At 41.8% G+C, this 13,678-nt stretch overlaps 1 protein-coding gene across 2 annotated transcripts in view; it reads left to right on the top strand.

The window, feature by feature from the left end:
- The window catches only part of RAPGEF4 (Rap guanine nucleotide exchange factor 4), a 317,882-nt gene that overhangs the window by 178,607 nt on the left and 125,597 nt on the right, over nucleotides 1-13,678 (top strand). For both annotated transcript variants that reach the window (XM_060016578.1, XM_060016577.1), the window contains exons 5-6: nucleotides 2,068-2,140; nucleotides 6,106-6,125. In XM_060016578.1, the coding sequence (XP_059872561.1) occupies nucleotides 2,068-2,140; nucleotides 6,106-6,125 (93 nt within the window). The remainder of the gene's footprint in view (nucleotides 1-2,067; nucleotides 2,141-6,105; nucleotides 6,126-13,678) is intronic.

The raw sequence follows: 13,678 nt of genomic DNA, 5'->3' as shown, positions 1-13,678 counted from the left end.
GAGTTCATAATTATTGAGGATGGATGTTAAGTATGCGGTGTGGTATTCTTTCTATTTTTATATATGTTTGAAAATGTCCATTCACATTCCCGAAGTCAACGATAAGTGTTAATATCCTATTATGTGCAAGACAGGGTACCCTGTTTTGCGGGAGATCGATGTTTCACAAGTGCATGGGGCCTTGTCTGCTTGTTCTCTGCAGTAAGCGCAGTGTCTAGGACACAGTCTGCACATAGTAGATGCTCAGTACAAACACACGCGGAAGCCCAGCCCGCACTCTGCACCCCAAACGGCTGCTCTGTTTTCTGCTCCCAGGAGTGGCAGCCCTGGTAACATGCTCCAACTAGGTCTGAGCCAAGCTCAGACCTAGTGCTATGGAGTTGAAGGAAGGCGGAGTCCTGTTCATTTAGGAGTCAGCAAGGTGCTTCCCTGGAGTTCATGGAAATTGACATTGAGGTGCCTGAGACAAATTGCATCCAAAACAACATCTCTAAGCAAAGCAAAATTGCTCCTTTAATTTAACATGAATTATTTCTTTCAGGAGCCTGTTAATGTAGTTGCTAACAGTGACAGGAATACCTCAAAAGGCTGTAGGGGGTCATAGAACCTTCTTAGAACATAACCTAGCCCATCTGCTCTCTCTGAGCCTGTTTTGTTCAGAGTCCAGCATAATATTATGCCCAGAAGTGTGCTTTGATCAGTGCTTTCTCATGAGGAAGAAAAGTAGATAGTATCATAAGAAAGTGGAAAAGCAGAATTGGGGAATTATCAAAGGAAATGTCAGGAATGCAGGGTGATGGATTGGTCCCATGTGTACGTTGGAGTGATTAGTTAACTCAGAGGCAGAGAAAAATCATGATTTTAAATGTTTGCATGCAGGTGTTAGTATAGTTGCCTCAGAACGAGAAGAAAACAGGATTAAAAAAAAAAAAAAAAAAAGCTAGTCACATCTTGACTAGAAGAAGGCTCTTTTGAGAACTCGTCAATGTTACTTTACAAACACCATTCAAATCTACCAAATGGGCCAGATGGCTGCTCAAATACTGCATGCTGCCAGCTGCCCATTGCTACAGATGAAGTCTTTTCTGCTGACGTTTGTGTAACCCACAGGCACGTTATAGAGTGTTGATTCCTTTGGTGCTGTTTAACATTTATGTGTCATCATAATTATAAACCATAAATATACATGACACCACGCAATAAATAAAATTGCCCAGCTTTTCACTCTGAAAGGGGAGGAGGCTGTACTGATTACCTGAGAAGAGACGATGTCTTACACTCACTTTCCATTCTTCATAAATGTCACTCCTCTCTTGTTGGGTGCTCTACCTGCATGCTTTACGCTCGCCAAGCCTTATCCCTTCCAAACAGCACAGACTCCCAAGGCTAATGTGTATCGCTGAGCCCCAGGTTTTAAAGCAGGCCTGGACCAAAAGTTAGGGGGAGACAATTCAGGGGAATCCACGTAGTTCTAAATGAAGCCAAACTATTGTATTTGACAACAAATCGAAAGTTCTTGGGAGGTCACATAACGGGCAGGTGTACTGTGTAAAAGGAAGTTGGTAAATGGCGATGAATCAGCTTCTTTCAAAACAGACATTTTCTAGAGATGCATTTCTTTTGGCTTTGAAAGACAGTTGATTCAGTGCTATTCACCTGTTAAGAAGGCGGCACTTTTATTCGTATCTGCATCTGCAAAAACCAAATGTCTTTTCCCTCCTCAAAATCCTGAGCGTGTGTTTGAGAGCACGAGAGGCTTGGCGAGAGGTGGAGGGGAGGGTAAGAGCCCGCACCGTTTGGTTAATCAGCCGCAAATACATGGAGGAACGGGCTGCGATAGAACTCCCTCCCCAACAGGGGCTCTTTCAGTCTCATCCGGGAAGACCTCTTTAGAACACAGCATTTTTATTTTAGGCCCCAGAGCCCAGACAGCACGCTCCATGGCTCTATAAATACAAGACTCAGATGCTTCCTGACACCCAGCGTTTCTGCTTCTTAACATGTAAATACGTGAATGTTCAAAGTGAGTAAATATCCGTACCCTGAGTTTACAATCTTGTCTTTCAGAAGTATCGACAGTACATGGCAGGACTTCTGGCTCCTCCTTATGGTGTTATGGAAACAGGCTCTAACAATGACAGTAAGTGAAAAACATGAACATTTTGTATATAAAAGTCTGTTGTGCGGCATGTGTTTTCATGTGACCCAAAAATACTTCCTACACCAGCTTGACAGTAAGCCTCCAGACTCTCTTGTGGATAAACAGACCCACCAGCCCACACTTGAGTTATTTTAAAAAATTGTTCCTGTAGTATAATTTCGTGGTCTGAGCTGATAGAGGGAGGTATGCTCTGGTACTAGTTGGAACTTCAGCATGCGTTCCCAAAATACCTTCATTTTAAAGTGTTGTTTCTGGGCTCTTTTAAAAATGGGGTTCAAGAACTGTGTTTGTCGTAGACCCCTGAGAGCCACACCTCTTGCTTCCTTTGATGCTACTGATCAAGGAGAGAAGCAGCGGGATTCGTTCTTTCTTCTTCTTAAGTCGTGGCCTCTTCCAATTCCAGGCCTTTTGTAAGAGATCTGGAATCAGCCAGATGAGTCTCTGGCTGATCATAAAAGAAAGGAAGTTTTTCTCTGTGATGCTCTTTTCTAATGGGTGCCCACGAGACTCGAAGAAATCCTGTGTCCTGAGTCTGTTTATCTGTTCGTGCATGTCAGAAGCATCTTTTCAGCACTCGATACCATCCCTGGGAGTTGCTCGTTGAGGCTCTGGGTCCCCTTACCTGGCTCTTGTCCGTATATGTGTTACGAGGCAGCGAGCCCCGGGGTTTCTGAAGCTGTGGCGCTTCAACACTGACACACTGATGGGTCGAGCAGTACTTCCACTCCAAGCATCTTCAGAGCCAGAGCCACCCTTCCCATCCTCTTCCTACCTCCTTGAATTCCCACTCTCATTTTCACGCTCAGACTTGTCACTCTCTACAGGTGACCCTCCTTCCCGCCTGACCAGGATCTTAAGTGAGCTTCCGTCCCCTCTGTTTCCCAGTTTCTGGGCAGCCTGTGCCCTCTCTTTCTCTGTTTCTCTTCTGTCCTTGGAGAGGTGGGTGTTGGAGGGCAGATCTCTCTTTCCTTTCATTTCTTCCCCTGTTCTTGATTTTTCTCCCCTGGCTGATCTAGGGATGACCAGTAACTGAACTGGAAATCCCAGCTGTGCTGTCTCCTAGCTGTGTGACTTCCGTTAAGGCACTTAGTGTCTCTGTGCCTCGGTTTCCTCATAGGATTGTTGTGAGGATTAAATGAAGCAAAACGTGTCAAATGTTTAGAAGCAAATGTGCCGGGCGTATAATAAGCACCCAGGTGATGTGACCTATTATTTCCTCACCACCAGTTACTCTTTAACCCCTCAAAGTCTTCCTTCTGCCGTATACTTCTTGACTCAAGCCATCTGAATTCTCCAGTGTCCAACTAATAGCCAGCCTCAGTCATTACTATTACACACTCTCTATGACTGGGTAAGATTTTCCATGTTCGGACTCCATCCTCCCTTGGGTCCCAGCCTCCACTGCATTATCCTGGTTTTCTTGTATCTCTCTGGCCCCTTGTATTCTTTCATGGGTATTCTTCCCCTCAGCTGGAAGTTCAGACAGCCTTGGCTATTTTTCTCTTTTTTCCTCTATACCGACCCCTCCACCGTTGCATCCTTTCTTGCAACTGATACAAATCTGTTTGAGTCTTACAAAGGGCAGCCTAACTTTCCAAGTGACTACTGATCTCATTCTCTTTCCACCCAGATGTCCTCCTGGTCTCTTGCACTCAAAATATCAGTAACGGAATACATCGTGATTCCCACAAACCATCCTTCCTCCTGAAAGTGTATTTCCATTCATAACTCCACTGTCCTCCCATACCAGGTACTAAACCTCCACTGTTTTGGGGTCCTCTTTTCTCTCACCTCCACCCCCCTGAAGTTAATCACTTGTCCATCCCTTGTTCCTTCCTCTGTAGTGTTCATATTCTTTCTTTTCCCTCCCCTCTGCAGCCCCCTGGCTGAGGGCCTCATCACCCTTGACCTGAGAGCAAAGATGGCTCAACTGGCTTTGAACCTTCATTATTTCACTCTTGGTGTACCCTACACCTGACTTACACAGAACTTTTTTAATTAACTTTTTATTATGAAAAATTTCAAGCATACAGAATGATACAGTTAATACCTATATTGTCATGACTTTAATTAATATTAAACTTTAATACTTAAATAAGATTAGTAATAATTTGATAGGTATTTTCATATTATTATTTTGCCATATTTCCTTCTTCTAATCATATATATACATTTCACCCCAAATACTTCAGCAGGCATTTTTGAAAATACAGACTTTTCCATGCAAAAACCACACCATTATCATACCTAATTACTGGTATGATTTTCCTTAATAATATCCACCACTCAATCCAAGTCCGAATTTCCCCAACTGAATGTCTTTGTAGTTAGTTAATCGTTCAAACTGCGCTTCCATGAAGGATTGTGCCATTGCCTCTGGTTTTTATGTCTTAGGTGTCTTTTAATTTTGAAAAGTCTCTTCCCTCCTTTTTCTTGATCATACCACTCTGTTGGTCAGAACCTTTAATGCTGGTCCACGGCCAGGCATAGAAGGTGAAATTCCAAGACTTCTAATGCCTTAGCCCGACTTGCAAGTTCCTGCATGGCCTGAGAGCACGTTTTCAGTATTATGTCTCTACAGATACCCTAATTTCTATCCACTCTGATACGATGATTTGTACAACTGTGTGTTTATCTTATTAAACCTCCTAGAAAGTAAGCTTCTGTTACAACCCTGTATCTCCTCATTAGTCAACTCTAGTCCTTTCAAATGGTCGTTGGATGGATGGATAAATGGATGGATGAGCTCAAGACGAATTTCAGAGTGCTGACATTGGGCCACGCTTACTCTTTCTGGCGGATCCGAGAACTGATGGCAAACATGTTCATTAATACTCTGCTCGAGAGGACAACCCTCTCTGTCCCCTTGTTTCCTGCCTGAGCTGTTATGTCCCGATACTATCCCAGGTTGGGGGTCAAAGTTTAATTAGGGTATGTTTCCTAATAATCTATTCTTTTCTTACCCCTCCTGCTTACCGCTGCCTATTAGGATGGGCACTCGGTGCTTTTAATGCCAATATTTTAAGTCCCGTATGGCCCCTTATTAAACACATAAAGTCCTGCTTACTCAGAATTTGGATGTGCTACATTTTTGCATTGCAACCCCCCTCACACCACCCCAGTAGTTCTAAGCTAGGTGCAAGCCACACATCAAAACCACCTGGACTTCTGTCGCTTCAGTATAGGGCCACCTGTTCTCACTGTCCTGGGGCCAGTAAGCTCTGCTGGGGCTGGTGACCTTCCAGTGCGGCCACCCTTACCATGGCAGAGTAGCAGACCCAAAGGAAGTGCAAAGGACCAGTGCCAGCCTGGACCGAGTGCTCATGAAATGTGTGTAAATGACTGAATGGACGAATGATTAACTTATTTGCTAAGAAAATTGAGACACCCCTGGAAACAGCCATTGCCTGCTGGGACCTAACTTGGAAGCAGCAGCGGTTTGCTTTGCCCAAAATAACAGTTGTGTGCTAGTAGTAGTCTTTATGTGCGACCTGCCCCCAGGTTCAAATCCCTGGAGCGGTGTCAGGGGGTTTGCCTTGGAAAAATACAATCCGTGCAACTTAAGAGTTGATGTGTTCGTCTAAAATTCTGAGTGTTCGGGTGCCCAAGACAGAGTAATTGCTCTGAGACAGTTGCTCACATGGTGTAAAATAAGCAGGGCTGGATTTTCACCTCTAGGAGAGTAAAGCGTATGGTAGAAAAGCAAAATAAGTATGAGATTTTCTTGTCTGGCACCCAGCCCTGCTCCTGAGTCATTTATTTATTTATGTTACAGATTTTGGTAGGTGCTGCTACGTTTCTAAGCAGCATTATGTATGTTTTTCTGGAAAGACAAATTGAAAACACCAAAATGTTACTTGGTTTGATTCAGCAGGGGATTTCATTGCCATTTTGCAAGTTGATCTTACAGCTTATGCTCTTTCTCTCTCTCTTTCCTCTTCTAGGGATTCCCGACAAGGAGAACGTGAGTAGCTACTCTGTCTCTGCCTAATTTCTAAAAACTGTCGTAAGGTAAAAAAAATAATTGTGGTAACGCTACCATCAAAGAGAGCTCTTTATCCACATTCAACAGAGCAGTAAATATTTTTCTAATCTTATTCTGGCGTCTTTGGTGAGTCACTTTGAAATACGAAGGGGAGAAGTTTGATTGCTCTGACGTGGCCATCACATGTCCTTGATGTTAACTAGTCCGAAGAAAGGTTATTCTAGGGACAAACAGTATAATTGATGAGTGTTTTCCTTTTCCCATGATGCATACATGGCAGTAGAGAGAACCACTAGTTTAACAGCACATAGAAAATGAGCTGTTTTTCCTTAGTAGGAATACAAAATATGAGATTTCAGGCCAGTTGATTTTATAATTGTATCCAAGTGCACTAGAGTCAATATTTCTCTTTGAAGTTGAAAATAATGAATTGCTCGAATTGGTCAGGGCAAACAGGTAAGAGAGTAGGTGCTTTAGGATAAACCTGTCACCAAGAACCAGTGCCAAGTACTCCTTCTAAGGCTGGTAGGGGTGTAGCGGCATTGTCTTTGCATGCAAATGATAATGACATTAACTGGAATCTAAATTTAGACAACAACATGGAAGGGTTAATACGGAAGTGTGTAGGGATTCATCTGAAGTGGTGCTTGGTGGCTCTCAATTGTATTGACTTGTCATTGTGTTCCGCAGTTGCTGTACCCAAGTGACAGTGTTACAGAACTGTCTCCCTTTTCTGTCCTTTCCCTGCTTCGGGAAGTAGAGTGGATACAACATCACCACATGCTATTAGGAAAGCTCTCCAATGCCATCAGTCAAAATAAAGCAAATGAGATGAAAGACATTCATGAGTAGAGTTGAAGCTCTAGAAAGATAAAAAGAAGCCTAAGAGCCTTAAAGTGGTGTTAATGTTAATTGAATTTTTTCCTTTATAAGAGAAAAGTTGGGGACTTCCCTGGTGGCGCAGTGGTTAAGAATCTGCCTGCCTATGCAAGGGACATGGGTTCGAGCCCTGGTCCAGGACGATCCCTGGTCCAGGACGATCCCACATGCTGCGGAGCAGCTGAGCCCATGCGTCACAATTACTGAGCCTGCACTCTAGAGCCCGCGAGCCACAACTACTGAGCCCGCGTGTCACAACTACTGAAGCCCATGCGCCTACAGCCCGTGCTCCACAACAAGAGGAGCTACCACAATGAGAAGCTGCGCACCGCAACAAAGAGTAGCACCCACTTGCCGCAACTAGAGAAAGCCTGTGTGCAGCAATGAAGACCCAACACAGCCAAAAATAAATAAGTAAAATAAATAAATATATTTAAAAGAAAACAAAAGCAAAAACAAGCAATACAGAAATGTCTTACTTTAAAAAGAAAAAGAGAGACAAGTTGTGTTAGGATGATTTCTTTCATCCGTTACCCTCTTTAACTACATGCTGGGCAATATTATATTCCCTTTATGTTTCTCTAAATAGCAATAATATGCCTGTGGACTGAAACAAAAGCACTTAGACTATTGTCTCAGTGTCCAAACAGATTCTTTATGGAAAGAATAAATTCTTTTTTCTAGCTCTACTCCTGATTTTGTTAATCACCATGTTTAACTTTCAATCAAATATGCAAACGTCAGTAAATGGTGTTTTGAGCTGCCTTGCCAGCTATATTTTATTTCCAGACCGAGCCTTACCTTTCATAAAAAGAACTTTCTTTTCATAAATTGCACTTCCATAGAAACAAATAGGTCGGCAGTTAACTTGCTGGGTTATTTTGTCTACTACTTATTATAATTCATAGGGACATCATTCAACTTTAGATGACACAGGATACTGGAACCTGTAAAATAATTGATAAAAATGTTAGAAAAATTAACATTGAACCAATAAAGCAAGAAGACCATTTTGTCAGGGTTGCAATTGTTTGGGCTTGTTGGTTTTATAGATTCTTCTCTTTGATCTGTTTAAATTTTATTTTATTTTTCTGTCTCCTATAAGTGGCATACCTGACTGACCATGTTTAACACAGAACATAAAAATCGCAATGAAAAGAACGCTTTCTAGTTGAATGTTACGGTTGCCCTTTGACGGAATGAGCTTGTCTATAATATTTTGCTGCGTAGATAGAGTTTGTTGCTTACTGTGCTCCATTCTTTTGAGAGGCAACTGATAAGGAGTTTTGTAGTTTTAGAAGTTTATACGTTTCTTCCTCAGTGTGGAAGGAGCCAGAAAATAGACTCAGGAAGATATCAAAAGAATCCCATTCTCTGATTTACAAACATCTTGTTTCCAAAAGGGTCATTTGAGGGCTTCATTTTTTAGGCAGTGATAACGTTGACAGTGTGATTAGTAAGCTTCTTGTGAAATACGCAAGGATACATTCCCAATATAAAGCACTATCAACTCAGAGCCCAGAGGTTTCCCAAGCACTGGAAGAACTGATGCTAGATGCTAATGACAAGCAAGACTGGGGGTTTTGTAGAGCTATTTGGTTGGTCTCCTTTTAAGAAGATTACTTAAATCTTCCCAAACTTTTAAAAAATCATGGGTTATTTACATGAAGAATAATTTTTGGCAATTATTATAAAGACATAAGGTTTTAAATGGCAAATGGTAAGGACATGGTTTACATGCTTTGTGAAAATTCTCATTAAGGAGAGAGCAATAATAAGTAATTACTAGGGTCAATAGTTTAGAAATTTTAGGAATTTTTAGGGACTATAGTAACATTTATCTCTATTGCTCTTTTTCAAGGTTAGAGAAAACAGATTAGAATATTTTCCACCAATTAAATGATGGTGTCTTATTTTACCATTGTAGACTGGCTATGATTCAGGGTCAGATGAAGAAAAAGGAAGTTGTGTATCCTTATAGAGACTTAAAATATTTTAAAAAAAACTTAGAAAACCCCATAAAACTGTGTAAAACCTTTCAACTCCAGCTTTCAAATTGAATTCAAACCAACAGTTTCTGGTGGAACACAGTTTTTAAAATCCTACTTTAAAACGTGACTGGTAGGCGTCCAGAGCTGATTGGGACATCCTGGCCAGAGTTCACAGCTTTACCCCAGCAGCCACTTCCCTCTGGTCTAGGGTGAGAATGTTTTAACCAGCACCGTCACCACACTGAAGCAACACACATGTGACTGGCTGAGGGTACGAAGCTCTACACAGCAAACCAACCAAACGCTTGAAGGCAGAAAACCCTGAGCGGCTCGTTTTCATTTGAAGGACAAGTTGCTTATCACCCAAGAGAAGATTAGATTTAGCGGTGTTGCTGGCCCGAAATTACGCGTTTGTAGTGCGTAAATACTCATTCCTTAGCTGGCCTATTAGAACGCATAGCTCAGCAAGCCCCACCTCCCGGGAAAAAAACAGCCTGTTAATGTCGAAGGGGCCAAGGACAACTTCAGCTCTTGGTCTCTGAAGAAATGTTTGTTTTTGTGTTTGTGAATTATGCATTTTATGGGGCAAGAGGCCCTTGCTGAATTTCTTTCTGCTTTTCATTCCATCCCTTCCTCTCCTCATATAAAAGCTGGCCTGTGCCATCTCTCTCTAGCTTCTGCAGTGGCATACTGATTGAATTTTTTTTTCTCTCTTTTTAAAATTTTATTGGAGCGTAGTTGATTTACAAAGCTGTGTTAGTTTCAGGTGTACAGCAAAGTGACTCAGTTATAAATATACATATATTCATTCTTGTTTAGATTCTTCTATCGGTTATCACTGAATATTGAGTAGTAGAATATCACTCAATATTCAGTGATACAGTAGGTCCTTGTTGGTTATCTGTCTTATATATAGTAGTGTGTGTACGTTCATCCCAAGCCCCTGATTTATCCCTCCCCGCCACGTTCCCCCTCTGGTAACCTTAAGTTTGTTTTTTATATCTGTAAGTCTGTTTCTGTTTCTGATTGAATTTTTAAGATGATGTGTACTTGACCTTCATCTACATAGTAAATAGTAAGTGCAGGGAACTCTCTGAACATCTGATCTTCTTGTCAATTATGCCATGTGTTTGTTGCCTCTGAATGTTCTTCAGCAGTGTTCACAGGACCTGCAAGCTGTGAGTTTGCTTGATGAAAGAGCACCTATCGGGGTGTATTGGGGTGGTGGTTCGCAAATATATTTTAGAGTTATTTTTATAATATTACAAATTATATTTGGTGACTGATTCAGTGTTCTAATGTCGGTGTCTCTACATTTTTAGGAGGAGAGCCTTTGAGTATTGCTGCCATGCTGATCTAGGGCTGCTGCTGAGTTAACCACATAACCTTGCTTTGAATATGTTCTCAGTGTTTTCTGTAGTCAGAATTTGACTTGGGCAAGATATCACAGAGAACCTGGGTAGTGTTTAATGGTTAAAAATAATAATCATAAAAGAAATGATATTCCCCAATCTCTCTAGCCAGCAGCCTCTCCCTGCTCTCACTTTAACAAATGCCACGGCCTTGAGGTGAGGCTGTTCACTATTGGCATTCCTGCTGAGAATTAGTTCCACTCTCAGCAGGGCCAGGAACATAATGTCATGTTGATAGTAAGACACTACACTGCTGATTCCAGAGTTATGGGAGAGTACACTGCTGTCTTCAGAAATATTTTGTTCTGTGCTGCAGGCAATTATGTTCACCACCAGGCACTTGGCGCTGCTAGCATGTTATCTTGATTGACTGTGGGAATAAAATATATAGTATCTTTTATGTTTGATGCATTTGAATGTTTATTGTCCTTGTTTTGACAAATTGAAACCAAATTATTTGCAAAATACATCTTAGGTTTAGGAGAGAAAATTGTAGTGTTCTCAGGTAGGATAAATTAATCTAGTGATTACATGTCATTTAGGATTTGGATTCTTTTCTAATAATTCGGTGTCAAGACTGCCCTGAGTCCATAGATATTAAAATATTCTATAGTTGTTCTCTTTACCTTCAGGTAAAATTACATTACAGATAGATGCACATATACACACCCATATGTACATATATGGACACATGCAGATGTATATATAAATTTATATTTAACCATTTTCATTCTTTAGAATTTCCAGAAAAGAAAATCGTAACACCGACTTTTCGTAATATGATCAGGCTTTGTTCAGAATTCTTATTGCCCGTTTTTATAAATGTTCAAGTTCTCTCCAGCGTTTGTTTTATTTTCAGTTTTCCTTCAGTCAGAGAATGATTCAGAAGTACCCGTAGAATGTGCTGTCTAGTTGCTTGAAGGCCTTTAATCGAATGCATATGTATTGATGGATCCCAGGCGCCGCGTGGAGCCATGAAAATAGTGTAGCACCTTCAGGGAGTTGCAGCCGGGGACGGAAGCAGACGTGTGAACACAAGCCAGCACGCTGCAGCGCTGTGGCACGTGTGGTCGGGAGGCCGTGGCATGACCGCGTGGCCTTAGAGGCTCTGCGGGCTTGAGTCAAGTCCAGCTCTGCCACTTACTAACCATGTGAAGGTGGACAAGTTAGTTAACCTCTTACTCCTCTGTTTCCCCAGCTACAGGGTAAAAGTAACAGTAGTGTGGGAGTAGTGGCATAGCGGTGGAAGCCGAGGGGCCTGCCAGGAGGATTAGTGAGATGAGGCAGGCCAAGCGCCAGTGCTGGCACCCCTACATACTCTCAGGAGGCACATGGGGCTGTGTGGTTCTCAGGAGAAGGGGAGGGGCTCAGAGCAGGCCTCCCGGAAGAGGAGGAAATGCCTCCGCGCGCTCTTGATGGAACGTAGATGTTACCCAGGTGGAAGGGAAAGGAGAACGATGCATGAACAAAGGAAGAGAGTACCAGAGCTTTTCAAAACCTTTCAAAATAAAAAACTTTTCATTATTTTGGACTCTACTTGCTAGGAGCCCTTGCAAAGTCAAAATCTGACTTCTAAGCATCAGGCATTTCAGGGTTCCAACAAAACACCTTTTTTTTTTTTCGTTAACTAAAGGTTGATCTGTTTTGAATGCAGATGGGGAATTAGCTTGAATTTCCCCCTATTTGTACATCCCAATATCATGCCTTCCTTTTAAAAATGACAGATCTGGAGCTGATGCCTTTGAAGCCTATTGTTCACTCTGATCTCCAGCTCCTTTTCTGCTATAATTGCCCAGTCAGTGCTCTCTGATTTCTGTGGTTCTCCTTTGTTTTTTTCCCCCTTCTCTTGAATGAATCACTCTGCAAAGCTTTCAGTTGAATTTTGACCTCTTTTTCCTTTTCCATTTGTCAAGGTTATTTTAAATTTCATTCCAGTTTTCCTAAGTGCCAGCCACCCCACCCAATTGGGTATCATTGTCAGATTTAATAAGAATGCTTTTGATTCCATAGTCAAGGCTTTAATCAACATGTTAAATCTAGCAGCATTCAGCAGAGGACCTAACCTTGTGGAATTTAATCTGGTTTCTGCTAATTTATTTGCATACATGATAAAATTATCCCATCCAGACATGGAAAAGAAACTTAGGAAAACATACTATGAAAATACCCCGTAAAACAGGTGCTAAGCCATTAAATGCACTTCCATCCGACTTTCTACCTATTTGTAATTTGACAGAAAGGAAGATGAGAATTTTATTTCTGTCTCAGAATATACTAACATGACTGGATTCAATACATATTCATTGTTATAGTCTGTGTCCCCAGAGGTGCCTCAGCTTCTGTCCCTGACACTTAATAGCCAGCAACACTGAACAAGTCTTAGCACTCTGACCCTCAGTTTCCTCATCGATAAAATGGTGATTTCCCCAGTGAACCACAGCAAAAGGATTGTTGGGAGATCAAATAAGGTAAAGCAGGGGGGAAATTCCCAAACTTTACACTGCTCCCAAACATAAAACACTACATTAAGCTTCCCTGGAGGTTCATTCCAAAGGAAATCACACCCTTGTTGGTAACCTCAGTCCAGGGATATTATCCTAGACTGGGGATCTCTGAGGCTGTCCAGTAGGTTCTGGTTTAGGAGGAGATTGGGTCTGGGAAACCTTATAAAAGCTTGCGTCCTATTAGGACTTGGTCCAGTGCTCAATTCTGGGAAGACGGCAAGATGCCAAATGAAAAGTCATTCATCTTAATGTCCTTGTAACTCAGCTAAGAGAATGAACAATTCCCAAGTCACACCAAGCACTGATTTGGTGCTGTAATTTGATAGCCCAATCCCAAACAAAGTGAGGAAACCACACCCAAAGTTGACTACAAAGACGGATGGGGTAGAGAGTAAGAGCAGTAAGAGAGTAAAGAAGATAAGCTGGAGAAGGCACCTGGCTCGTTTGGGGGCCCAGCAGAGAATCATGGATGTCATCATGGCAGTCCACCCTGCACCTTCTAGTTTTAGGGTATGTGAGCTTTTTTAATATTATATTAACAAATTCTTCTATTTAAATTTTCAAAGCATTGCAATGTACAACTACCTAGTAAAGGAATTTGTAACATATTGCAAAAATGGCTGTGTCATTCAACAAGATATTCTTTTGACTGAAACCGGTAATGGTCCCTTCCCCTACACGCACCCGTCCCCTGTTCCCCCAGCTTTATGTTTTCTTTTTGGTGTCTGGTATGTTCAGAAAAACAC

The sequence above is a fragment of the Delphinus delphis genome, chromosome 7 (assembly GCF_949987515.2).
Source record: "Delphinus delphis chromosome 7, mDelDel1.2, whole genome shotgun sequence".
In the NCBI taxonomy this organism is placed as follows: Eukaryota; Metazoa; Chordata; class Mammalia; order Artiodactyla; family Delphinidae; genus Delphinus; species Delphinus delphis.
Note: the sequence above shows the minus strand (reverse complement) of the source record. Positions and strands in the feature narration are given on the sequence as shown.